Consider the following 27,549-nt stretch of genomic DNA (forward strand, 5'->3'; position numbering starts at 1 on the left):
CATAGTAAGGCTGTGCAAACATACAATCTTTTTTTTTACGCCTACAGTTTGTTACGACTTGTTAGCAAAAGAGTGAAACTATATTATCACTACAAATGCAAAATGGCAACAAATATTAACATCAATGAACTGTATTTTGAGGCATGTGCTTGCATGGAACAAGGCCTTTGCTATGATGAAATCAGTGATACTGTTAGTTTTGTTTATTTGTGTGTATATTATATTGGAAAAGTAGTGAATTTAGAAGTGGAAGGGGGGAACTTTTCAAACTATCATTTAAGAATTATTAAGTTTTGAAAATGGATTTCAGGAAAATGCACTGGCATTTTATGACCGAAGTTTGTTACTCATAAAAGAAGCGGCGAAGGGAAAAAACTACAAGAGTAGTGATATGTATAAAATAGCTATGGAAGGTAAGGATCGAGTGGAAGCAAGAATGAAACATTTAAAGGCAAATAAGAAAAGACAGAAACAAATCGAAGATGTAACATCTGACACCAAAAAAACAAAAGTGGCGAGTGAAGAGGTCTTTTTTACAACTCTTTCTATGATTTCATGATGCGAACTTTTATGATTACCCTTTGGAAAACAAAGATTCTTAAGCTAGATAATACAATTTAATTTGCACAAATGTTTAGTTTTGGAAAAAGGAATTTAAAAAGCAAATCGAACCAGTGCACACTATAGAGGCTGAGTTGGTATATTATATACCAAATGGAGTGCAGCTTTTTATCATTGAGGTACGTTCAAGCTTTTGTTATTTCTAAACAATTAAGTGGTGATATTTTTTATATTAATTCTTTACAGTTCCCCGGGAGCCTAAAAATCTCCAACTTGTTCATTTTCAGAATGGAACCACTTCAGTTCCTACTGTTCCTTCTTCTCTAGAAATTTTTCGATTCTCCTTAGGTCAACAAAGACTGGAAACTATCCAGATAGAAGCATTTATGCAGGTATGTGCTACGGGAGGTTGAAAATTGAAGTTTCAACTTTTTTAAAAAACAAATCCACTGGTTTATGGGGAGATTTTTAATTAAATTCGAAGATTTTCGATTTCTGTCCTTTTATAACCAAAAAGTTATCATATGCAAATATAATATATAAGATGGAGTATACAAGCCACTTTAAGCAAATAAGACATTTCATATCCCAGATTTTTGGAATCATGAATTATGGGTTTTGGCTTAAAATTGGAAATACAAGGATTCGTTGAAAAACTTTCGACCATTTGTTACGTTTCATTTTTTCAAGATAGAATGATGAATTATAATCACCCTCTGTATGATTTCAGGTGGGTCCATGGTCATATCCACTGGTTCATGGGAAGACACCAGTTTTGAAAAATGATTTTGGCGCATACATAGTGCCAAATCCAACTCCAGAGCATCCAGGTTATACCCTTTAGATTTATAGTGGAATTTAATTTTCCTGAGCTTTTAAATTTTGACATGACTTTAAATTTTATTTAACCATAGTGTTAAGATTTTGCACTTAATTCCAGATATGTTTGTTGGAATCATGTTACCTAAAAATTTCGACCTTAAAGATAAGGAGGATTTCCATTCAATTTTAAGACATTATACTGAGATACGAACCCAGGAATTGTCTCTCCAAATGAGTAAAGAAGAAAGACAGCATCTTAGTCAGAAAATTGGCGATTTTTTGATAAGAGGTCACTTTTTCTCACATCTTGGATTTTTTCTTTAAATTGAAGCATACGATTTGAATAAGATACTTGAAATCCTATTACTAAAAAAATGAAATTCTGTTCTAAAAGTCTGTTTTGATGAAATCTCATGCAGGTGGTGATTACTTGGCGACAAATATAAACTATGTTGCCCAGAAAACATCCAGAATTGTGTCTGACAAATCAGCAGGAATTCGCTCTTCACTTGTATCAGATCAAGAACCAATGCAAATAAATGCAAGCATTAGATTCGGTATACATTATGTTCACAAGGGTAGCAAAATGGTGGCGAAGTGCACAAAATATTTATGTAAGTTTTCTACTTCCGTAACTCTTAAAGTTATGCATAGTTAATGGTTAAGTAATTAATATGTTCCCAGAAGAAGGAATTGCAATTCCTTCGTTTAGGGATTAACAAATGATAAGCTCTCATTAGTAGTTTGAAAATTTGCATGATGAGTAGGTTAATATATTCTGAGTTTTTTTTTTTTGATCTATATAATCAGTTCATTTGCAATCTTTTTATGATGAAAGGAGAAGGTGGCAGATAATTGTGTAATTGAAATTTCATTTGCTTCGTTAAACATTATTGAAGAATGCTGTAATTAGCTTTATTTATTGTGTAGTTCTTGTGTAATGGTATTGTTCAATTCACATATTTTTTAATGTAATAATTTAATATAACAATTTGTCATTTAGTGGATAAAGTTGGAGATATGGGTATATCAGTTGGAAAGAGTTTAGCGTCTGGTGCAGAGAAACACGTTGCTGGTAGTGAAACTGGTATTGTTCATGGTACAATTTATGTACTGGGGAGTGGTATCACCAGTGCAAGTACAGTATGGATTGCTCTCGAAAATGCCTCCAAGGCAATGGCTAAAAATATTGCTGATGAAACGGTCGATACTGTGAAGCACAAGTAAATTTTAATTCAAATTAGAGATAAAATTTTCATACCACTGATTAACGCGCACTCTGGAATTTTATGTTAAGTAAACTTTTTAAAACAAACATCGTTATTATCTATTGCTTATTATAATTAATATTTTCCTTCTAGTTTTATTCAGATTTGAATTTTCAGATGGGGTAATCAAGCTTCGATAATAGCACATGAAGCGTTATATGCAACTGGTCACACTTCTTTGGCTGCTTTGCAGCTTTGGGATCTTGGTCCACGATCCATCGCCGGTCGTGCAGCTCGTAAAGCAGGCACACAATTTGTTACTGATTTATATAAGAAGAGGTCAACCTAACATCTGGAAGATATTAAGAAGAGAGGTGTTCAGTAAGGATTCATTTCTTTCTATGGTTTTAAAACAAATCTAAAGTAGTTGACGAGATTGTTTTCGAGATGTTCTTTATTTATTCAAAAAATCAATTCCTCCACACTTTAGCGGTTATTGACACAAACTTTTTTAACCGTTGTTTTTGATCTGGTATTTGCTCTAAACTTCTTTCTTCATAGATTATCATATCTTATTCTCGGAATTCTGAAAAGTTTGTATAAAGTGGATAGTCAAAGGGCTTGTTTAGCCAAAAGTTTTCATACCAATAGGAAGACAAGCTGCAATTTTAAAATGTATATGGAGACAAACGGACCGCATGATTATGAACATCTGAGTACCATTTGCTGTATTTCTTTTTTTTTTTTTTTTTTTTGTTATGTTACGCGCTTTACAAAGATTAGATATCGATATAAACAAACATTTTCCATAATATATGCGGTCTGTTGTGCCATATTTCTAATATGCTATATATATGTATGTATGAATGCACTGTACATGCCTGTGATTTAATAAAACAATATATGAAGGATTCTTTTTTAATTAAAACAATGTAGCTTATAGCTAATGGGAAATGGGAGAGGCATATAATATTTAGGAATTCGCGGCGCGGCCAAGTCGACATTTTGAGGTGTTCGATGACCATCCAACGCAACATCCTGTAGAATTTAATCAACTCAAAGGCGGGCTCATGGTGAACATTTTGTCGTTAACTTGACTCCGGTCAAATGACAAATTAATCTCAATTTATTGCCCTTGAAGTATTGCTGCAGCAGTGTTAGCTTCTGTCCATCCCTATCAATGAGAAGTGGCGTAACCTTCTGCTGTCTACATTATAAGTTTAGAGTGGATGGAACATTTTATGGAAATAGTCGAATCTGTCCTTTAGTAATTTGTAAGAAACAGAGAGTATTGTAGGATATTATGCAACCACAATCGAATTATTTTTATACAAGTTTGGCCGATTTGAGGAATTGCAACACAAAAGAAAAGATAAGTGTTAATGATTATCTGATGGATACAGCTTTATGAGACTCGGCTAATTGTTTCAGTGATCAGGCGGTAACTTCATCCAAAGGACTGTTAAGGAAAGACAGATGTTAATTGTCGATTAGTCGACCTACTTCCTAATGATCCGGTGATCCATGATTAGTCTACTTCTATTTCTACTTTCCTTTCCAGTTTAATAAATGAAGACTTTTGCAGATTCATGTGTTTGCTAAGATTGTTGAAGTGAGAAATATTCGATCAATTGATATCTTAGAAAATGGTAAGTTCAAAGTATGAGATTTAGTTTTATCGAATGCTTAAAGCACGGATAAACGACGAGAAAAAACCTTACTGTGGTAATCCTGCAGGTTATATTTATTACTTTCCATTGGAAAAGTTATGACTTTCCGTTCAAATTTAGTACTGCTCGGACATTATTATTTTTCATGTGGAAGATGAAAACGTATCTGGAACTTTTTTCATTTTCAAGTGCAGATAGCAAGTGTTATATATTTGCGGGATTCTAGTACAGATTCTTTCATACGATGCACTCTATATAGCAAATTGACGGATACATTTTCGGAAGAAATTAAGACTGACCAAATTATCCAACTTAATCATATTCATGTAAGTTATTCATTATTGCGATAAGCATAGTAGTCAACATCAACCACTAATTCGGATAGTTCATATAAGCTACTTTTGATAATTCTGGTCCTTATTCTGCAGACTTGCTTGTTAATCGCCTGGCATTTCATTTTTTTAAATAAAATACTGTGCGTTGAGTTCCTCATAAATATAATTAAATGCTTCATATATTTCTATGATTCTCATTTGTGGTAGATTCGAACAAATCCGGGAAGACTACCGTCGTTATATGGGAAATTGAGTGAAGATGGATTCACCATCGTATTAATTAGTGATCATCCAGGCAGTGGATATAATGTCGTTTTCCATTCATGCGCCAACTACAGTTTACCCGAAAACTGCCAAGAAATGGTATGGCTTTTCAAATTTTTTTTAAGTCGCTCTAAATATTGATTCTGGGTTTTTTAAATAATTTTAGTCTCTAAAATAATTAATTAGGATTTCCGTTATTGCTGTGCTTGACAAGATTAATTTTAGATCTCTTTAATAACTTTAGATTTCCTTGATACAACAATGATTATCCAGTAATTGCAATAAACAAGCGTTTTTTTTTTGGTATTGAAATTTTATAAATTATTTATTTGGTTCTAGATTGCTGCACTACAAATTTATTCAAATAATGTGCCTGTTGCCTCATCTGCAGCTATTTCTGTTCGTGACAATACACTTGGTTTCAGTAATGGAAGTAAAACAATTTGCCGTTTGAATGAACTTGTGCGTTTTCAATATCACAACATCGTGGTACAGGTACTTAAAGTTATATTTTAATTTGATGGATGGCTAACAATTAACAACTTAAAAAAAGTGTGGATACTATCAACACTGTAATCAATAGTTTAGTAAATGCAAATATTTATTCAAGACATTAGTTTAATTTGTTAGTGATCTTAATATTAATGTTGTAAACTTCAGTGTTGTTTTGCTTCCAGATTATGACATTGAAACAAAGCAAAAAAAACTTTTGAAGTACTTCTCAGTTGAATAAAACTAATTTTCATGATCTCCAAGAATGTCGCTTTCCCCTCCTCATTGCGACGCTGCTTAATCGATTTTTATTTTCACACTTACAGGCAGTATCAGTATTCATAAGTGATAGGAATAATATAGTATTACGATGTTGGGACACTACAAAACCACCTAGGTATCTTTTTCACTTTATTTATTTCTATCAGAGATTCAATGATCAAGTTATAACAGTATGCTCATTTGGAAATTCAGTTTAATTAATGTTAATCATTCTACTACCAAATTGCCTTTTCCTGAGTCTTAAAGTTCATAGTTCTTAGATATGAAATGTTTTCATTAAAAATTTTTCAATAAATTTAATTAAAGGCTATTTATGTCTGTGTTGGATAAGTTTTCTGTATTGCAGTTCTACATTTTTCTTCGGAAATGAAAATATTTCCGAAATAATACATATAGATGAAGAATTGAGCTCACTGGCTCAGGAATATCTTTGCGATGTAATCTTTTATAATGAGCATGGAGCTTGTCTGAAAAAAACTGTTAAGGTGATTCTACAGTTTCATATAATTTCAAAAATTCAGTTCATACAATTTATGAAATACAACAATGGACATTATATGTTAAATTGTAGAATTTGAATATGCAATTTTCGAATTTCAATTTAGAAATTAAAATATAAATTTGATTTAGCCTGGTGATATATTGCTTCTCATCAATATGCATTACTATGTAATGAAAGACAACAATATGCTAGCCGTACATGAAGGCGGCAAACGTTATAACAGAGGCATCAGAATCCTAGATGATTCTTCGAGTCACAAAGCAAAGCTATTGAAGTATGGACTGTTGAGACTATTAATTTATGCGAAATCAGAATGTCTTTTGCATACATAGCATTAGCATTTATCAAACAAACCTCGTTTTCGAGTCTACTTCCCTAATTTTTATTGTAATTCTGTGTTCAAGAATTTATGAGTTCAAAGTATCAGTTTTTGATAGCAAAACAGACAAATTTTAAACTAGATTTTGCATTGGTTTGACAAAACCAGTACCATCTAATTTTTTACAGAGCCATGGGAGCTTTTGTCACGAACAAGAATCTTTCGATATAAGAAGTATACAGTATTTCTCTCAATTCTACAGTTGCTATAGCTGTAGGAGAAAGAACAAATATGATTTTATCTACATATTTTGCATAACTTTATAAAAGCATCATTTTCTTTTTTTTGTTTATTTTTGAGTCTTCTCAGGCTTCTCAGCATGAATTTCTTTTGCAGATTTTATTTCATTGCAGATTATTTCATTGCAGATCTTATTTCATTCACTTGCTGATAGTGCATATCAGACTGTGATTGTAGTTATTGTCATTCCAAAGTAATGGATTATTTTTTATGATGTGTAAATTCGACAGATGTGTAAATTCGAAAAATGATTGTTGATATTTTTACTGCCCATGTTTCTAATAGTTTTTGCAAATTTTTTCTCGTAAAAAAAATCGATTGGTGAGTGGATGGACATTTTGATTTTTGTAGTAAAAAAAGCTTGAAAAGCAATCGAGGGACAATTGATTGGGTTACTAAAATCGGAAGGCTAAACGTAGTGTATTGGTTCTTTATGTTTTTAGATTATACTCCAGCCTTTAAGCTTTGGAATTTCTTATTCTTGAAACTGACTGGATAATTTTAGCCTATTTCAGTTTCTGATCCATTAAATTAACTTACTACATAGTTACTTCACCTCTGAATAAACTGTTTTCCGATTTTATAATTTCTGATTAAGAGAATTCTTTGATATGGAGATAGATTTGAAACTGTCCATTGACTATCAAATGCAATGAAAATTTTCTGAAGTTCCACTCTTGTGCAAATAGCTCATTTTCACATATTTTTTATACAGGCATAGTAGTTTCTACATGACTGTAGACTCCGATGAAAGAACTTTCTATTTTTACTACATTTCGGGAATGTATTTAAAAAAAGTTGATGAGGAATAAATTTCTCGTCGAAGCAACTTCAAGAGGGAAAGGGTAGGACTTCTAACTTTTGTGCCGATTTTTGTGACTTTTAACTTTTGTGCAAATTCTGTTTAGCAGGCAAAGTATGTCGATTAACACATTGAAATAAACACATAAACTTAGATTGGTATCAAGAAAAAATGGTTGCAATACTCATTAAAGGAGCGGGAATAGTTTTCAAGATATTGGCAATTGGAAATGGTTCAGTAAATTTAAAACTATGTTTTATGTTTACAGAAAGATAGTAACGAAGGGAATGCAGTGGCTGTATTTTTTTAAAGAATAATGAAATATATTAGTGAACTAAAGTAAGGTTCCTTGCTCCACATAGCTGTAATTCTGAAACAAGAAATTCATTCTTTCGCCAGCCTTTAACATAACATTTTATTAAAACGAAAGTATCAAAGTATTTTAACTTATACATATTAGTCAGCAGCAAATACATCTTTAATGAATCAATCTATTAAATCTCAGATTTCAATTTATAAAAAATGAAGTATTTGCATGCCTGGAAGCAAAATGTCTTTTTTTGCGTATTCAGCAGGAACATTATATTCTATTTAAGATTAAGATTCAGTTCGACCCACTTTTAGTGGATCGAAGTTTAAGAAACGAGTCTGTAGTTGCAGTTACACCACCACAGTAAAGAGTAATTCAACCATCATCACGCTTACTGTAGCAATCGAGCCATTGTTTTGAATTTATTTTCGATGATTTCCACTCTTGCTTCTAATCTCATACAGTCCTTTTTGAGTTCACGATTATCCTTTTTCAATTGGGTATTTTGATGTCTGAGTTGCTCGATTTCCCATTCCAATTCATCTCGTGCCATATGGGTTGCTCTGTAATAATACAAGACAACTATAATGTTTACATCACTGAGGAGTTTATTCACGAAAGGATTATCGAGTAGTGTAATACTGCCAAATGTAGATAATGCCTATTTATCTAAGATATGGCCGACAATTTATCATAGAAAGTTAATAAACTAGAATACACGCCTACTCAGCTTTCACTTCATTTCTTGGCGTTTTAAATTTGAAATCAGTATTGGGAAATTCCCCTTTTTTATTTAACTGTTTGCATTTTCAGGAGAAATGGGCTTATTCACCCACAAAGAAAAGACAGACGGTGATTATTTATGCTGAAAGCAATAATGAGGAAAGGAAAAATCCTGTAATCTTCTTTGCAATATCCTAACACGTTCTACTTCTAAGCACTCTTCCAACAGCAATATCGGTCTTTCGGCTTTGACAAATCCTTCTCTCCTTGAATTTGTGTGTCTATAGTTCAGTAGGACCTATAACCTTAATTTCATCTCTACTTCACCTATACACAGGTAGTATGGATTCTTCACGCCATTTTTCCAGTTCACAAATTTGCTTTCTACTTTAACGTGGATATAGGAAATTTCCAAAAAAACTGGATTTCGCTTCTAACCAAAATCAGTTAATTATCTGTGACTAATAAACCTAATAGATTCAACGACTGCCAACAGAAGAATACCTGAAGAACTCTATTTTTAAATTAATCAATATTCATGCATGAATCTGACAGAGTTCCTTCTTTGAATTTGCACATAATTTATTTACGTGGAAAGTTCAAGTGCCTTCTGATTTGAAAGTACCATCAAGCACTTCCAAAAAAACAAACTTTTCAAGTTTATTAACTGTCGAATCGATCATGAAACTGTCTATTCTTTGTATGGATTGTAATGCCTTCAGCCTGATCACCTCGCCCAATTTCTCTTCCATAATTGTTGCTAAATTTGATCTGTAATGTAACTGCGCACGTCTTGCCAGTTCAGCTACTGACTTCCAGTTGATTGTTACCTATAAGAAGGTCCTTACATATAAGACATCCTTTTTCCTCTTCTTCCTCAAAATGAGCATTTAATATCTGCGTACATATGTATGAGAAAGTAACTATATACGACATCAAAGATCCAACAAAGTTTTGGGTGACTTAACTACACTAATCAAGAAAGATGAACACTTACAAACTTATCAATTTTGCAAACTACTATTTTTCCCTTTTCAAATAAAGGTCCTTTTTATCTAGTAATCAAACTTACATCTTTTCTACCTTCCATCACCTCTTCTGCTTTTCCAACTATATGGAAAGTTTGATCGAGTAATTCACCGTACGGAAAGCAACAAACACCTGAAATAATAAGTTTGACCGTAGCAATATTGCATAATTGGCGGTGAATGTCATTTTTTATATAATTACTGCTGATTATTAAGTACTTAATTCTCAGTAAAGAAAATAAAATGGGAACCTTCATCCATAGCTGGACGTAATATATCGACGGGGTTTAGAATCTGCACTTGTACATTAGTTAAAATAGACAGTACGTCATGGAGATCGGGTTCAGAATGTACACGTCGTTGACAATCCGTCAGTAATTTATCCGCTTTTTTAATCAATTCATGATAACCACTATTCAGTGCTTGCCCGCACAGCTCATCCCAGTGCGGATGAACTTCTCTCAGTTTACCTAACTGAAATTCATTTTACCAATGAATTCGTATTTATTAATATAAATTCAAATTCATGTAATAAATCTTTGTAGACTTTTTTGCCTTGAATAAATAACTACCGATTGTAAAATTTACACATATAGTAGCAATAATTAAAAAGGTTGAAAGTTGTTCCTAATGATAAGTTTCTTTAATCTGATGTTCATTTCAGATTAAAGGATCTCACTCATGGAATATTCAATTAGTCCGTGCATATAACAAACATCCATCCATTCTCTGACCGCTATAAAATTATTTAATGAACGAGCTCTTGTTCGAACTTAATTTATGGGTTTATCTCAATCTCAAGATTTTATGCATATTTTTCATTAGTATTTAAATGCAACATTTTATGAATATTTTTCATGAAATTCATCTCACCTCTTTATAGGAAAACTTTTTAAGAATCAACTGAAGTACTTGTACTGGAGGTATTTCTTCATCGGCAAATCTTCGTGTTGTTGAAATATCATCTTTGGAAGGAAGCCTGAAATATGGAAATTCAGATTTATTATTCTTTTAGAATTGGAAATAAGATTAGGTTAATTTAAATGTTTATAAATTTGCTCAGTATCATTGAGATACCATTCATCTATCTGATTTAAATTTCATTATTACTGATCTATAGAAGGCATACCGCTAGAGAGAAAAAGAAATTAAAAGTACTGAAATTATTTGAAAGATCTTTGCTTTTTGAAAGTGGTCCAGTTGTGTTAAAATCATTGCATAGCATTATTCGTAGCTTCTTCTCTCACAGTTTTTTCCTTTTTTAATAAATTAGAAAAGAAAGCTCACAGAGAAGGATTTTCAGGAAGTCTTTCCAAATAGCTTCTTTGCTATTTTTCTCATTTCCACCAAAATAAGGTCCCAGTCTCTTAAACCATCTGTTTCATTCTTCCGAAAAATGAAATATCGATTTCGTCAATTTTTTTTACTATAAAATATTGCTGCTTCTCGTACTTTTAAATGCCTTTAAAGTGTACGAATGTATATTTTTGTTTACCTCTTTAGTTGTAATTGTATCTAAACCTTGAGCTTAACGTTTTGAGACTGTTTCTTCTGATTTCCCGAGAAATGAAATAAAAAATAATTGTAAAATATTAATCGTCTTCTTATCCTTCTTTTTAGTTAACTCTCAAAAACAAACACTAAAAAGAATTTGCTCTTATAAGGCTTATAAGGTTGCTCGCTTATCAACATCGCGGAGTGAATATAGAATGAACGGTACATTGGCTTCATCTATCAGTGACATATCTTTCATTACCAGTGAGAAATACCTCAACCATAGCTTGATCTTTTTTTTTTAAATGTTAGTTACCTTGGCAAATTGTCGAAGCCACTAGACAAGTTCCTCGGAAAAGTTAAGTTGATGTGTACTGGTGCGGAATGTCTCATCTGAGTCATCAAATTACGTCCATTCAAGTAACGATCTGATATGCTATGACCATTAGTTAATTGTACAACTGGCCTCTCCCAGTCTCCTAATTTTTGTATCTCCTCTTCTTCCGGAATTCTTCCCACTTTCTTGTTCATTTCGTATTTGATTTTATTGCGGCGCATTGTGAATGATGCAGGCAGGTCGCTGTGGCATGTTGATGCGTTACATATGACAGAAGTATTAGTGATAGCAGTAGTATTATCGTCATCAGTCTTTTTTAGATTTGTTTTAAATGTCGGAATTAAAAGAGGTACTGCAAATTTAGCACCATGCATTGATTCTGTTTGTTTCATCGATGGGATGCGTTCCTGTTCATCCAATTCATTGTTTTTTGTACATTTTGCTGATTTTTCGATGTCCGAATCAACAAGCGAAACTCCTGAATCAGTCGAACCGTTACCATTTATATAATTCTCATCGCTTCTGCTGTTCGTTAATGAATTTCGTTCCTTTGAAACTACTATTTTCTTGATATTAACGGAAATGTCATTTCCTATCTTTGTATCATTGTCCGCAACTCGGACCGTTGTTAATGGTGCGATTGCTACTGCTGCAGCAAGTTTCTTACGAACAATTTTTTGTCCATTGCTATGTTTGATCGCTTTCACTATGGTTGTTTTCCCATTAGTTTCTGTATCGTCAACGCCTTTGTCCGCAAATGATTTCTTAACAATTTTTTTGTTTGTTTTCGGTTTCGGTAATGATTGTGATGCTGGTGCTTGCTTCACTTCACTTAACCATAGAATGATACAGTCTGAATAACTTTTGGTCGGTTTCGTTTGTGCATGGAGCATATGAAATTGCGCAATACCTGACTGCAGTTCCATAACTAAAAAGCACCAATTGATTCCAAGCTTCTCGTTGAAAACTTTTTGCAGCGGTGATTTCCAGTTATCACCACCTTCCAGCACCAAATGTAAATATTTACTGGCAAGGCCATCTGTGACAACCACACCTTCCTGAAATTCAAAAAATAATAAACAGAGAAACTTTCTGAAAACTTTTCCTTGTTTACACAGATGATGAAATTCCGTTTGCACGCAATCTCATGTGATATTTTTTTTCTGCATTGTAAAAGAGAGAAACATCTATTCTTTATCATTTTTTTCGTCCATTACCCACTCTAACTTCTTTATTTTATTTTTCCTTTATGAACAACATTAGTAAAGCCTGAGATACCAATATGATGATTCTCTTCAGAAAATTTTCTTTGCAAGCAAAATGTAAATGAGAACAGCTTAACTTTTGTTATAACTATAGAGTTATGAGACAGAATTAGTTCACATATGATATTTACTTAAATTGGAGAAATAGCGGAATATTTTCGTAAAAAAGTCATAACCCTGGAATCGAGTTACTTTTAAAGAAATTTTTTAAAACAAACAATTGGTATTATTTTTATGAATCTAAGATTCCCCTAAATGTATCCGAAGATATTTTTCGCTGCCATTTGGTAAACTTATTTCTATATATGCCAAAACATTTATGCGCTTATATGTCTGTCATATATTTAATTCACACTGTCAGTTTGCCTTTAAACTTTATCGAAAACGGCTTAAGCAAATAGCAAACAATTTCTAAGTAGCGAAATCTTACCAATGTGGCAGAAACTTGATAAAAATCCTTCGGTATCAAGGAGCCTGATGGCAGCAAATGAATTCTTTTGCCTAATGCATGAAATGCGCAGTTGAAGGGCGGTTTGGTGAGTTCAGGTGACATTTCCACACTGCATTCGGCGCTTTGAAACTCTTCACAAATAGCATTTTGTATATCTGCAAAATGATGAGCATCGAAATCTATCGAAATCTAAATTTCGATGCCAAATACATGCAAATGATATGGGGAACCAAAATAGAAAAATGATTATCGAATTCTGTATTGTAAAGTCACTTGCATAATTCCTTACTCTTAAGCTCCTTTTACTGACATTTATTTTCCATCTTAAAATACTAAGATAAAATAAATTTTCCATTTCTTCAATAACTTCCTGTTGACAAAATGGACATACTCATCCACGAAAGTAAACCTCGAGAAGACTTCACTTCTTGTTGAAAAAAGTTTTAATAGCAGCAAAAAAAATAAAAAAAATTTTTCATAAAAACCAAAGCTGTTGCAAAGATTACTGTTAATGTTGAAAATTATTCGATATCCGAGTATTAATTAATAAGCAGATTTATGCAGATAATGTGTTTTTTTTTCTATGCTTTAATGTTCAACAGATTTTGAAAAGAAAAATTTAGGAAGAAACTTTAAAAACAAAAATTTTAAGAAAACTCAAATAACTTTCCTTAATTACTGAATACTTGTTGTTGCATGTTGCAATGTATGTTTTAGTTTACGATAATTTTTTTGTGTATGCCTTAAGGCTCGTGATATGTTCAACAGTTAACAGAACAGCAGCATTACAAAGAGGAAGTGGAATATATACAAGCTGAAATAAATTCTTGCTATTATTTCATTATTTATATTTTCAACATGTCATAAAGCCTTCTTGAAACTTAGCTTTGAAGCTTAAACAACAAATATTCAGTGTAGAAATAAAATTTGCATTAAAATTCTCTTTATGTTATAAAGTCAAGAGAGGATGGCTTAACGATGATACACTCATAGTCAGAAATAGAAAAACTTAGAAAAAGATAGAAAAACTAGAAAATAAAAAAAAAAATAGAAAAGTAGAAAAAATAAAATTTCTTATACTATGACGTTGTTAGAAGTAGTAGTAAGAAGGATATGTTTAAATTATTCGAAATAAACATTATTTAAACAAATGAATAGAATAGTTTTCAGCAAGATGTCATTGAAAAGACATAACAGAAGTTTGAAAAGTTTGAATATAATTCAAGACAGATATTAGAAGCTTGGTTCTAAGGTTAACCTATTAGTTTTACTGAACGTTCTATTTATATATATTAACTGTAACTTTATTTGTCACAAAGTTTCTTTGCATCCTCGCAGATTTCGGGATATTATTGTAGCTGTTTCTATGTCAAGACAAAGCTGCCGCGGTTCAAAATAAAGATATCTGAAGAAAGATTTTATAATAAGGAAGCTTGATCTGCTAAAAATGCAAAAAAAAAATAAATAAGTGTTATTATATGTTATATTTAGCTTAAAATTAAATATTAAACTGTGAGGAAGTTGATAGTTTAGCTTTCTGTTAGAAATTGCAGATCAGTAAATTAAAAGGTCTCTTTGCTTACTTTGCTTGAATTTAGAGATCTTAGAATATTCATTTTCACTTATTTACTTTGTAAACTTCGAATTATCGTAAAGTGTGTTAGACGATATTCTTAGTATCCGATGTTGGATAATTCAAAATTCTAGACATTAAGCAAAGGAAACATTTTCGAACTTATTCGAAGTTTTTACCTTTGTCTTCCCTACCGGAAAACTAAGTGGAAAGTGCTTACAAAGATTTATTATAAACAACCGGAAGATGTATTTATTACGTGCTTATATTCATGTATGATTGCTTAGTCTAAACCTCTTGTCAATCTATTCTTCAAGATTTTATCTTTATTAAGCAAACAGATATTGTTAAAAGAATTCAGAACGAATTTTCTAATCACGAAGAAAAAGGAGATGAGTGATTCGTAAGCCAAGCAAGTGATCTTTTATATATGGAATAGATACCTGGGAGATAGGTATGGAGTACTGATATCGACTCATCGACTTCTTCACGTTGATCCATACTGGATTTCCGAGTCGAGTTAGAAGTATTGCTGTGAAAGAAGTAACCTTTCTTTCTTTGATTGACCAGGTGAGCAAAGGAATGATCGGAGAGATGAATAGATGACAACGATCCTTTCGACCTCACTTCAACTACTTTGTTGTTGGTGCAACACTGCCTGAAATGCAGACAGGCTAACCAGCTGTTACTGCTGCTGCTACTACTGCAATGCACAAAGAGAGAGAGAGAGAGAGCAGCACTGTCGTTGTAAAAAAGTGCAACGTTAACTAAGTAAACGATGAGGTGCTGAGAGGAAGCTTTAAGCTAAGTAATTCCTTCATCATAATGGCAGCGACAGCGTGTAACGAGAAGAAGGTAAGAACTCTCAAAGAAATTTGAAGTTTAAAAATGTCTGTTGGATGAAGTCACTCTCACTATTCTATCTTCACAGTTTGTTGTTTTGTTGTTGAAAATAAGTGGTGCAAAGAGGAAGAAATAGTATGCATGAAATATGAGAAGATGAAGGTGAATGAAATATTCTGAAATTGCACTCACTCTATTGTTTTCCTAATGATTTATTAGATGTGTAGGATTTTGGAAATTCTATGGCCATGAAACTAGGCCGCATAAACAGAAAAGTTCTTGGAGAAAGCTTGAAAAAAGTCCTTTATATTCCATTTGACAGTATTCACTTGATAGTACATTACATTTGATAGTATCTGATAATAACAATTTCAAATCATACTCAAACTGGCCAATGAATGTTCGTCCTCAAATTATCATAGATTTGGAAACTGAATTAAATTATGCTTTAAGTAATGTTTCTGGTGTTGTTTCACGATTTTTGTTCCTGAATCTTTCAATCTGCATATACAAAAATGAGGCATTTTTGAGAGGAAAGAGATCAAAGTCTGTTATCAACAAAAGGTTAATTTTCCGACATTAACTATACTAAGAATGTTTTTCGATCGACATCGACGGAGGGAAAACTCTAAAATATTTTAGTAAACTTCAAGACGATTATATATACAACCTTGGAAAAGTTTTTGCTTGTGAATCTAAATTATTTATTAAAATGTAAAAAAATTGGTGAGACGATGAAAGAAGTAAATGTTTTTGGTGATTTGATACCAGAAAAATAAATGATGGAAATAGAAGCTGGTAGATGGCAGGTGATAACTGATAGCAATTTATTGAAGGTGAGAGTAAATCAGAGGCAATGTGTGAATCATATGAAAAAATAAAAAATCGGATGAATCATATGAAAAAAATAAAAAAATTTAAGATAGTAAGTCAACGTACAGCAAGATATCTGAGGTTAGCCATCTGTCGAAAAATTGCAGATCTTTATTAACAAACCTTTCTTGTTTGTGGTTTGCAGGCGGTCTAGATGAATGCATTTAGAAGGAGTCTGTTATAATCACTTTTATTCGCTAACAACCACGACACACGAATTATATCTGCAGCAACAATATACTGATAATTTTGTAAAGTTTATCTAGGAATATAAAGTGAAGAGGAAGAGCTAGGAACATTCAAATGGATGAGGTTGGACAAGAGCGCGGTATAATTGCGCCGAAAATAAGTAGTCGAATTGAAGGCTTATTAATCCTAACCCAGCAATGGATGTTAATCATATAAGCATTAACACATAACGAGGCTTGATTTACAAGCGGGAGCGAACATGCCGCAAAGGAGGTTAGGTAAATAAAGAACTGTTAACCTAGTCAAATTGGAATATAATTTAGAGTTAGTAAGCAACCGACAAGCAAAACAAAAGATCAACTAAATAAAGAACTGATAATTTGTAAACAATCTAATTGGGAGCAAATTTCTACACATATTCGAGTTAAAATTGAAAGATAAATATTGGTTAAATGATTTTCTGCATGAGATTGGAACATTTGTTGTATAAGGAATGTTCAAATAAGATAGATTTTAGTTTTATGGCTTTCATACAATTTTGTTTCAACATATTATAATTTGATTTTTTTTTTCAACACCATCTCCCTGTCAAAGTAGAATTTGTATAATCAGTTCGTAATTATGGAAATAATAACTTTAGCCGTAAGTCGAAGAAAAAAACAAGCAAAATAAATTGATGAATAACAAATTACAACAATGTGAACATTACTGATCAATTAAAATGGCAGGAAAGCTGTTATAAGAAAGAAATTGAAAAAATAGCGCCTAGTTACAAAAATGGAATAACTCCCACTTCGTCATAGAATTCTCAAGATGCGAATTCTTGAAAGTTGCAGGAGTTATATAAAGTTGTGCTTATTGTATTAATTGAAAAAAAAAAAAAAAAAAGCTAGAAATTTCGAGGAATCAAAAGTGATGTGAGGAAGAACCTAAAATTAGCATTTTTTGGATTTAATAGAAGTCACTGTATCATTAGACAAAGAGCTATATTAAGAAAGAAATTGAAATTATTATATTAGTAACCTAATTTTGAAGAGAACAATGGGGAATATCTTAGATATGAAAAAAGAAAAAAAAAACAAATATCAGATAGAATTTTAATTAAATCCTTTTATTCGATTTAGATAATATATGGTCTTTTTAACTTTAAAATTTATTTCATTTTAAAACATTGCTGTGATGTTGTTTATCAATTCTCAATTCTTGTTCTCACATGAATTATTTACGACGGAATGCTGAAGTTATCAACAAAGTTTCTCAAAAGCTTACTTCTAGATAATAAGTTCAAAAAGCAATTTTCCAGCTTCTTGTTAATTACTTAATTGTTTGTCATTTTGGTTATTAGAAACATGTTGCAGATTGCTAATGCAGAAATTGAAAAAGTAAGTGATTCGAGTGAGTATGACTGACTATATTTCATCGTAGACCGCTTTACCTACTGTATAAAACACTCAAATTAAAGATTATTCCTTCTAGAGGATGAATCTCCTGACAAGCTTAAACATGAAACAAGTTCGAGCGTGAAATAAGCTTAAGCATGCAGTGAGTTTAACAACAAACATGAAATCGCAGTAAGTAATGAATACACAAGATGAATTCTAGATATTGCAACATTATAACCAATAATTTAGACTGATTAGGCCCAGTTCATGAATTTTTGAATTACATCGCGTAACTTAATTGTTTTTTTGACTTCGATTTATTATCGAACATTGAAATTTTTTTTAAATAAATTTTCGTAGATATCGAGCTCAAATGACATTTGATTTTTAGTTATATTTATGTTACGAACTTGTTTTTGATATATGTTAAAAAATAAAAAATAAGATTGTTATAGGAAGTGCAGAGAAAACCTGAAATAGTTCCATAAAATTTTTAGCGTGTTGGGTTGCTTACACTGAAATCGGTGTAAATATTGTAATTGATATTGAAGTTAACTTCAAAAATGTGTCCATAATTTAGGCCAACTTTTATTTTAAAGTGATCAATAAAACATAAATATCTACTTATCGAATTTTTCCAATAATCTGATCACCGCAAGCAATAATTTAAATGAGTAGGAAAAATTGGTCTGTCCGTTTTTGAACTTTTTAAACATTCGGTGAAGTCAGATTTGGGTCATGATTCTTGCTGCCACTATCATCGTCAAATTCCAACCCCTAACTGCACCACCGGTCAGGTGAAAGGTTATTAGGTAAGTTTCATTCAATCCATTTTTAGAAATCACCTTCGGTTGTCAGTTTGCTCTTCTCATTTTTAGATCATTTCCTTTCACTTTCATTATCGTGATCTGGAGCTGGCAGTATTATTTCCTTTAATCATCCTTCCCTCTATTTTGTTTTGGACATTTTTTTTTCGAAATGAAATTCACAACTTAAACTTTTAACCAGATGAGATCAATTTCAGTTCTGCATGTATTGACTTAGTACTGGAGTATTTGATTTGGATGATTATTGGTGAATTATGTCGTTTATTTAACTCTCTGACACCAGTTTATACCTTATTTTGTTTGTACATTCTATTAACAGAATGTTCGTTAAGATATCATTACTAACTTACCTAAGGTTAGTTTGTGATAAATAGATAGATCTAGTAATCAAGAATTTCATTATCTTTTGCTGATCTATTTACTCAGCATTTCTTATTATAATAAAAACTTCGTATTCATTAAAAATTAAAAGAAAAGTTCATCTGCAATGCTTTGCTTAGATTTTGTACAATTAATTGCTATCAAACATCTTTATCAAGTGTCCTTCATTCTACAACTCTGTCGGAAGTTGACCTATCTGAATCATGTCATGTGTTACCCATGCTTTCAAATATAGGACTTATCATTTACTGATTCCACTGGCAATACTACGCAACCTTACAACTATTTTAAACTATAGTGAGTTCTCTGTGTGTAATTTTTTTGATTTCAGGGTTAATTGAATTGATGACCTTACACATTTCCTATTAGTTTTATTTTATTCTTCTGCTAAGCTACTGCCCTAATGCTGTTACTGAACAACATTTATGGGAGTAATGCCCAATGATAAGAATATTTTGATCACCTTTCAATATTACGTCTCTTCAGTTTTATTATTCGATGATATTCCGCTTTGTTAGTCGTACCATAATTCATGGGTAGTTTACTATTACCCATAATTGCCTCGCTCATTGATGCAGCATTTTTGAAATTTGAAATTAGATTAGAATGCGCGACAATAACAGTGGCATAGATCTAGAAATGTGGCGAAAGAAACGAGTGGTGATAACATCGATTGCGCTTTAAAGGATAACTCTGAATAAAAGTACTGTTTTTATATCAGCTATATTCCCTGTTTCCATCTTGACTGGTTTTTAATATTTAATATGGCTGAAATATGATTAAATTGTCTTTTTTCTCGTGGTACCATTTTTGGAATCTCTAATCTGTAAGGTTAGAGACAACAAAATACATTTGTGTTTAATTTTTACCAAAAAAACTTTTGTTTCTATGTGGAATTTATTTTTTTTTTGATCTGATCAGTAATAAATATACTGAAGAAATTATCGTGCTCCAATAACGAACTCAGTTTTTAAAATATTTAAAAAAGAAAAACCGCTGTTGAAAGCTTTTTTTGAATTCCCATTTAATTTACAGTAGGATTTCTGTATGATTATATGTGAAACTTAGAGTTAATCCAGGAAAAGGTATGTATCTATGCATATTTTATGTATTTACATGTTATGTGTGTGTGTATGTGTGTATGTGTATGTGTGTATGCGAGTGATTTAATGAGGACGGATGACAGAGTTGGTAAAAGGGAAAATGTTGGTCGGTGACCTCGACCTGCTGCCACTGCTCATCGGACCGGGGAAGAGGCGAATGGGACTTTTAATCAACGGTAATGAGCCAGTTTGAAACGAACATGAACAGAGACAGCAAGTAAGGCATCCGCCGAAATATCGGGATGAAGAGAAAAGGAAAAGGTCTGCTCGGGTGGGGAGGGTTGACTTGGGCTTGGAACAGCGAAACTGACGGTGAACAAGGAGAGAGTGGTGTTGGTAGTTGACCTTGTACATCTTCACAACCCACCCAACTCAACAAATACAATGTGGGCAGAGTTATGATACTTCCCGAATCGCTTCTACTGGCCTGCATTTTCATGCCAAGCAATTACTCTGTCCCATTTCTAAGCCTTCGCTTATTGGATAATTTCAATATATCAAATTTCGTCTGTAAAATCTCTAACTTTACATTCCAAATCATGCGGCAAACAGTGGATTTCTTTCTTTTAAAAAATTTCAATATTTTAGAAAAGTTCCAGTAATTAAAATAGTGACAATTACATGAGCTGTGATGCCGACATAATAAAAAAAAGATGAATGTTGCAAAGGAGAATAATGATGAACGTTCGTACGCGGTTTTATTAAACTATTTCTTGAAAAAATGCATGTGTCGTTTAGGACTACTTTTGTACTCTAATTGTACAATGTTTTTCTCTATTATTATTCCTATGTTTTTTAAATTTACAGATGCGATGAAAAAAGAAACAGACAAAAATGATACTTTCCGGAACACCTATAGCAGCAATTCGGTGTACACCTCCAATTTCAGTCAATTCAGGTACTAATGACAGCTCAGCGAATCCCGCAATTTTCGGCGAGCTCCTGATATCTTCCAATGTTCACACACCACATCGACCAATAGTTACGATTCGAAATCTTTCAGCAGCAACTCCAACAGTTACTATTCCAGGGGCTGCAGAAGAATCAAACTTCATTTCGACAAACCTAATTTTGAATGGCAATTCGCCATCGGCTTTTCGACCGATTTTCCCATCAACTTCTTCAGATTCATTTGTCATTACAACCCTCAGTTCTCTTGTTTCTCCATCAGATCATGAAAATGTCAACAGTGAAAGAAATCACAACCATCATCATCATCAACAACAACAACAACCAGAACAACAGCAACCAGAACAACAACTAGCAAAACAACAACAGCAACAACAATCACAACAGAGTGACACTATTTTAAGTGCTGACTATGGTTAGTTCTGTTTTTGTCTTTTAACTACATGGTTGGCATGATTATTGCCATCATTATTGCCACTTCTTTAATTTCTTAGCCTATAACGCATAAGAGTTGGAGTGAACAATTCGGCTGGTTGAAGAACTGTGATATTTCCAAATATTTGTTCTAAATATCCAGAAACAATATATAAAAATATTTCAAATATACAAAACTGCCAATTCTCTATTCCTTTGAATAGCTTACCTATCATTCTCTCATATTTGCAGTATTCGACTATTTAACAAAGTTTTCCGTGCTTATGAGTTTTGTTGCTTATTTACAACAACATTGGTGAATGTTGTTGCTCACTTTTGATAAGTTCCTCTATAACTCTCATCACTCAACTTGAGATCAAGTGACAACAAATATTTAGCCACGATCATTGCTCCATTTTAGGAAACCTTTTTTTGATCAACCTTTTTAAAAGGTACTCTATTGCTGCTTGGCTGTATACTTAATCTTTACATTTTTTCTTGTCTCTTCAAAATCTATGGAGAAATTTTTCATTTCTTTCAGGTGGCATTCCTGTTCTAATTCATTCTAATGTCTGATCTTGCTATGATTAGATGATGATTTTAAAAGATTATTTGGTAAAGTATTCATTTTGTAGTTTATTTAGAATTTTCGGCTAGGTATCATGAAAAAAGAAGAATATTTGGGGAGAGGAAAGCAAGAAGTGGCGAAAGATGATTGATCATTGAGTCACAGCAATATATTTCCTAGCCTATTCATTATTTTTTTCTTTTCTTCATTATTTGTTTCCTCAGAAAGGAAACAAATAATTTGGGTTAAAGTAAGACAAATGGCTAGCTGTATGCAAAGGAAGGTTTGGAAAAGTCAGAGGACAGGAGACTACATAAGTGTCACAGATGGTTAAGCAATGACTTAGGAAATTTGTGAGGCTCATTTGGTTTCAAGGACGGTCAGTTCTAAAGTTACTTTTTTACATAATGTTTCCTTGGACGTAGTATGTCGTCGTGCATGTCTGCATCGATGTATCTATCGTGCCTATCTCTGTGCTATTTACGTACAAGTAAATTTGAGAGAAGAAATAAAATGTTGCTGACAAAGTTTAAAAGGTAAAAGGGAGAAGAACGAAGTCATACCTTTTTTTAATTGTAAGGGACAGGGGATGAAAAAAAGAGTGAAAATTTGACATTATCAACAAAATAATTCAGTAAAGTGTCTGGTTATTATTGACTAACAAGTACCTAACAATGACAATAAGACGACGATAGTAAAGTAATTATGATATTGATAAGGAAACTTTCCTCTCTTAATGATATAATGATTTTTTTGTATTTCCTATTCTTTATTGTCTTTCTGTTTGATGACTTGATTTTGAAGGTCAGTTGGGGAGTTGGTAATAGTGTTGATAATAGATGGTGGAAGGTTATCGAAGGGTTCTTTATACAGAGAAAGGGAGAAAGAGGAGGGAGAAAGGAAGAAAGGAAAAGGGAGGGATATTTGGAACGGTAGAAAATGAGGCCAATTATTTGCAGCAATCAGGGCAGATGACTTGTTTGGTGGGTCAGGTTTTATATATACTCAGTTACTCCTTGACAGTAGGTAAAGGTCACTTTTGCTCTCTGTAAACTCTCTTTTTAAACTAATACAATCTGAAAATGAATTCTGAAAAGGCTCATCTTAGTCGAAAATTGACTAACACTAAAAACAACATTCAAGTAAGATGCACAAAAGGTGCCCATAACATGCCGATTTTCGAAAAATCAAAGAGCGATGATAACTTGAAATCCTGAAGAGATAAGAACATCCATCACAGTTGTATTGTAGTAGAAGGAAAATAGACCTGAAATATACTTCAATTTCTGATGATACTGAGGAAATTCCATAAATATTTTTTTCTCAAATAAATTAGCTGTGTAATTTCAGAAAGGAAATGCTCAGATTGGTAGGTTTGATATAGTATATGTGTTTTTTCATGTAAAGCTAACTCCCAAAAGGTTCATAGTATGTTCAAAAGGATCGGAGTTCAAGCATATTTCTGTAAGCTGAAATTAGCGATGTATGAAGAAGTGTAGATTTTGTGCTCATCAGTACTAAATGAATATGTTGCAGTTAAATAGGAAGTGAATGCTGTCTGTAAACCTTCCTATTTCAAGTGAACGTTTTTTTTTTTTGCAATGACTTATGTACAACAAAGCATTTGTAGGATATTTGTAGATAGTTATGAGATTTTATTTGTAGATAGTTATGAGATTTTACTTATTCACTTTTATGATACACATTTTAATTTCACTTCTTAAAATCTACGCAGCAGAATAGAGAATGGACAACGGATTTTTATTATTGGACTCTAGTTTTGCTAAATTAGGTTTGGTATATCAGTAAATTGTGTTGGAAGGAATTATTGTGGAAGTGAAAAGAATAATAAATATCTTTCAATCTGATATGATTGCTTCTACACTTCATTCCAGTTGCTACAACGAGTAATAATTACTTGTGTCAAGTCTGCGGCGATAGAGCATCCGGTTTCCATTATGGTGTTTTTGCTTGCGAAGGTTGCAAGGTAAGAGATTTATTTGTTTCTTTTTTGACATTTCCATTTTTGCCGTTTAGAAATTGATAATTCACCCTGTAGATGAATCATTTGATTTGTTTTAACAAATTATTAGAGTAATTCGCTTCAAATGAATCAATTATAATATCTTGTGATTGATTTCCCTTACTTGTTGGTTTTATTTATTCATTTTTATCCTTTGGGAAAATATTATTGTGTGCAAGGTTTGTTTGCAGGGCTTTTTTCGCCGTTCTATTCAGCAGAAAATCCAGTATCGTCCGTGTACTAGGAGTCAGCAGTGTATTGTTGCCCGGAACAATCGTAATCGTTGTCAACATTGCAGGCTGCAAAAATGTATCAGAGTAGGAATGTCAAGAGAAGGTATGCAAATTGGGTATTCTCGCAAAATTTTCATCTTCCTTTCCTTCAGAATTCATTGGAAAGCGTGATTTTTTGTCGACTATCAGAACTTTTCATTAAATTGCTTCAAATCTTAAATGGATGTGTTTTTTTTTTTCTCGATATATTTATGGATTAGGGTTGAAAAAAAACCGTAATTTAATTTATGCCTTAGTTTCAACATAAACTGAGAATGATGAAATGGAAACCTCTTTTGACCTTGACCTTAATTGAAACTCGTTTAAATGGAAATGGAGTTTATAGTTTAACCTTGATCTGGATTACTAGGCAACCCAAAGTGGTATTGTGGTTTGACCTTGGCTGAAATAGATAAATTGAAGAATACTGTGACTATTTGGGTCATTTTATGCGAACATTCAAAATGTATTTACTAAAGAGACAAGGTTGAAAAGGTGAAAGGGATGTCTGTTCTGCATTGAATTGTTTGCCGATGACCTTGCAAATTTCAACTGCGTCAATTCTTTTCTCCTATACGCAAGTTTTCACTTTCGCCTTGCTCTATTAATTTAAAAATTTGAAATGAAAACAAATATGACTACAACCAAGCAGATCTTATCAAGAATATTTTACTTTTGAAATTGGCGACCTGAGAAGTTAAATAATTTTTTTTATTGAACTCTTAATTGTTGAAAATCTTCCATGTATTTTCTTTAAGATTCAATTGATTGTTGTTGGAAGCCATTGAAATATGCAGCTAGAAAATACGAGTCCATATTATGAGTATAGTTATTCTTTAACATGAAACAGTTGGGTCAATCCAGGAACTCTCTATCATCAAATTTAAAGTCTAATGGAACTGGCCTGTAGAACTAGAGAGATCAATTTTTTTATAGAAGTGCTGTTTGTTTTCCCACATAGACCTTTTCTATTTTTTCAGCCGTTCGATTCGGTCGTGTACCGAAGCATGAAAAAGTCCGTATGGCTGAGGAATTGGCTCGCGTTACAGCACGCACACTAACTGATGCAGTTCAAAGTGCACTTACAGATAGTGATTCGGTAGTGGAATCCTGCTTTACTGGTTTTTCTCGCCTAATAGACAATGTAAAGAAGCTTCTTCATAAACCTCCTGCACAAAGCGTCTGTCCTGTCGGAAGGTACTTTTTAATTCTGTGATTGTAAGCTTACATTCCGGTCACACAACTTAAGAGGTTCCATTGAAACTTACTTACTACTTTCATTTTAGTTATCTAATTCGAATGATTAATATTGTTAAGTGCTGAATTAAATTAATGTTTTCTTTTTTAATTTTTAATCTTGGATAAGAGACTATTGCAGGGTAAATGCTCATCATGCAATTAAAGCAGCTTACGATTTCTCTCAGTCAATTCCGGGATTCAGCATACTGCATCATCAGGATCGAGTTCAGCTATTGAGGGTAGATAGTAAATAGTATTTCTGGCTTTGAGTCCCATGAAACAAAATGAGGGAACATGTTTAAGAGTGACCGGACACATTTTTATTGTGGTTGAAAGAATTTCTTAAATGAACCATGAAAACTAGCCTGTCTTTCAGGGTACATTATTCCAAACGGTTGTGCTAGCAATGCTCTCATCATTTAACTGCGACAAAGCGCTATTGACGCTTCAATCGCCAATTGGACATGTCCACCAATATTTCTACTCACCTTTAAATGTTTTTTTACAAAAATTTAACACATTAAAATTAACTAATCAGCAGGTAGCACTTATTGGTGCTGCAGGCATGTGCATTTCTGATAAACCCCTCATGCACCCTGAACTGGCTGCACTTATTCACAATCGTTTAAGTGATCTGTTCCAAGAAACGTTCTCGAAAGAATGTCGTGCTGCAGCTCCACAGCTTTTGCATACCGTCTTGTATGAGCTGAGAATGCAAAATACAGTGCATCAGCAAAGTCTTGAAGCGATAACTATTTGGCCTTCTACTTGTTGTTCCTCATCATCGTCTGTTGCGTCTACTTCCGATGATAGTGTTGTCTCAAATACCGTGAAAACAGGTATCAGTGATAATGCATCACAAAATGTTGAAACCGAATTGTTAGTATTAGGAAATTCAGGGCTTATGTCAGGACAACAACCAGAACAACCGTTACAGGAATTAATTTCGCCACTTTCTGTTGAAAATCAATCGTACGATGATATAGAAAAAGAACAGACAAAACCAAGTTGTAGCCAACGTAGATCCGAGAATAATCCATTGCAATCAAGTACTCTATCCCGAGTTCAACCATCCATTGTTGAATCTCATCGTTCTGTTGCCTCATTGCTGAACCAACCACCCATTTTACCAATAGCGGTAGCTGCAATACGAAGTACTTTTGCTCAGAATTGTCAATCGGCATTATTATATCGAGCGGCAACACCAATCTTTCGAAATATCGCTCTACACGACACGGAGGTATCAAATGAGACAGTAGGATCAGTAGATGAAGAGCCGCTAGATCTAAGTATGAAACGTTGATGTTGTAATTACGTCAAAAATTTATTTGCAAATGTACCATCATATGTACTACTATGTTTCGTCGCATTATTCGATTTACGTGGGCCGCAGATGCATCAAAATTCATATCGAAGTCGTTCTGAAAGTATTAATACTTTTTTTAAAAACAAAAAGTTTCAGTATGTTTGAAATTCTTTTTCTTCGATTTTTATATCAAAAATACCGTACATCTTTTGGCTGTTTTTATTTGGCCATAAAAGTTCTCTACCATTTATCTATTCACCTGCTGCTCATTACCTCACAGCTGGATTACTTGAAATTTTTAAATCTCCTGTAGTTGTTATCCTACTGAATACTCAGGAAACTTCTTTTGATTTCTTTTTCATTATCGATAAGAGTACTTCTTAGTGGTCTAGAGTGCGCTTCTTCTATCTAAATTTTTTTCGCGCTTTTCAATAAATAAATTTTTAAGCGTCGATCTTATGATATGTTATCCTTCTTTATTG

The 27,549-nt window shown here is 32.7% G+C and overlaps 4 protein-coding genes across 7 annotated transcripts; 3 read left to right on the top strand and 1 right to left on the bottom strand.

The window, feature by feature from the left end:
* Window positions 1-102: 102 nt before the first annotated feature.
* Window positions 103-2,940, top strand: Bma-spg-20 (Uncharacterized protein; the record flags this gene model as incomplete). The annotated part of the gene is made up of 9 exons (XM_001901270.2): window positions 103-192; window positions 311-526; window positions 639-740; window positions 849-953; window positions 1,292-1,391; window positions 1,502-1,672; window positions 1,803-1,997; window positions 2,387-2,606; window positions 2,769-2,940. 9 exons carry the CDS (start codon window positions 103-105, stop codon window positions 2,938-2,940), a joined length of 1,371 nt encoding a protein of 456 aa, XP_001901305.2.
* Window positions 2,941-4,273: 1,333 nt separating this feature from the next.
* Window positions 4,274-5,750, top strand: Bm728 (Uncharacterized protein; the record flags this gene model as incomplete). 2 transcript variants are annotated; one of them, XM_043080482.1, is made up of 4 exons in its annotated part: window positions 4,274-4,328; window positions 4,493-4,587; window positions 4,804-4,959; window positions 5,200-5,358. In XM_043080482.1, coding segments are annotated over 4 exons (465 nt in total), but the record flags the coding sequence as incomplete, so codon positions are not given. The 2 variants fall into 2 exon arrangements, with proteins under 2 accessions (XP_042936416.1, XP_042936417.1); XM_043080483.1 differs by lacking the exons at window positions 4,274-4,328; window positions 4,493-4,587; window positions 4,804-4,959 and adding an exon at window positions 5,679-5,750 and having other exon boundaries at window positions 5,200-5,355.
* A 2,508-nt stretch (window positions 5,751-8,258) lies between these two features.
* On the bottom strand, window positions 8,259-15,239 carry Bm7360 (Uncharacterized protein; the record flags this gene model as incomplete). Its single annotated transcript, XM_043080484.1, has 8 exons — window positions 8,259-8,430; window positions 9,242-9,420; window positions 9,663-9,751; window positions 9,870-10,092; window positions 10,492-10,597; window positions 11,429-12,507; window positions 13,145-13,320; window positions 15,182-15,239. The coding sequence occupies 8 exons, from the start codon at window positions 15,237-15,239 to the stop codon at window positions 8,259-8,261; spliced, it is 2,082 nt and encodes a 693-aa protein (XP_042936418.1).
* Window positions 15,240-21,170: 5,931 nt separating this feature from the next.
* Bma-nhr-85 (Conserved hypothetical protein, putative) lies at window positions 21,171-27,064 on the top strand (the record flags this gene model as incomplete). 3 transcript variants are annotated; one of them, XM_043080485.1, is made up of 6 exons in its annotated part: window positions 21,171-21,660; window positions 24,123-24,214; window positions 24,442-24,586; window positions 25,503-25,719; window positions 25,901-26,000; window positions 26,138-27,064. In XM_043080485.1, 6 exons carry the CDS (start codon window positions 21,171-21,173, stop codon window positions 27,062-27,064), a joined length of 1,971 nt encoding a protein of 656 aa, XP_042936419.1. The 3 variants fall into 3 exon arrangements, with proteins under 3 accessions (XP_042936419.1, XP_042936420.1, XP_042936421.1); XM_043080486.1 differs by lacking the exons at window positions 21,171-21,660; window positions 24,123-24,214 and having other exon boundaries at window positions 24,574-24,586; XM_043080487.1 differs by lacking the exons at window positions 21,171-21,660; window positions 24,123-24,214; window positions 24,442-24,586 and having other exon boundaries at window positions 25,544-25,719.
* Between the last annotated feature and the right edge of the window lie 485 nt (window positions 27,065-27,549).

Source organism: Brugia malayi (assembly GCF_000002995.4).
Source record: "Brugia malayi strain FR3 genome assembly, contig: Bm_v4_Chr3_scaffold_001, whole genome shotgun sequence".
Taxonomy (NCBI): domain Eukaryota; kingdom Metazoa; phylum Nematoda; class Chromadorea; order Rhabditida; family Onchocercidae; genus Brugia; species Brugia malayi.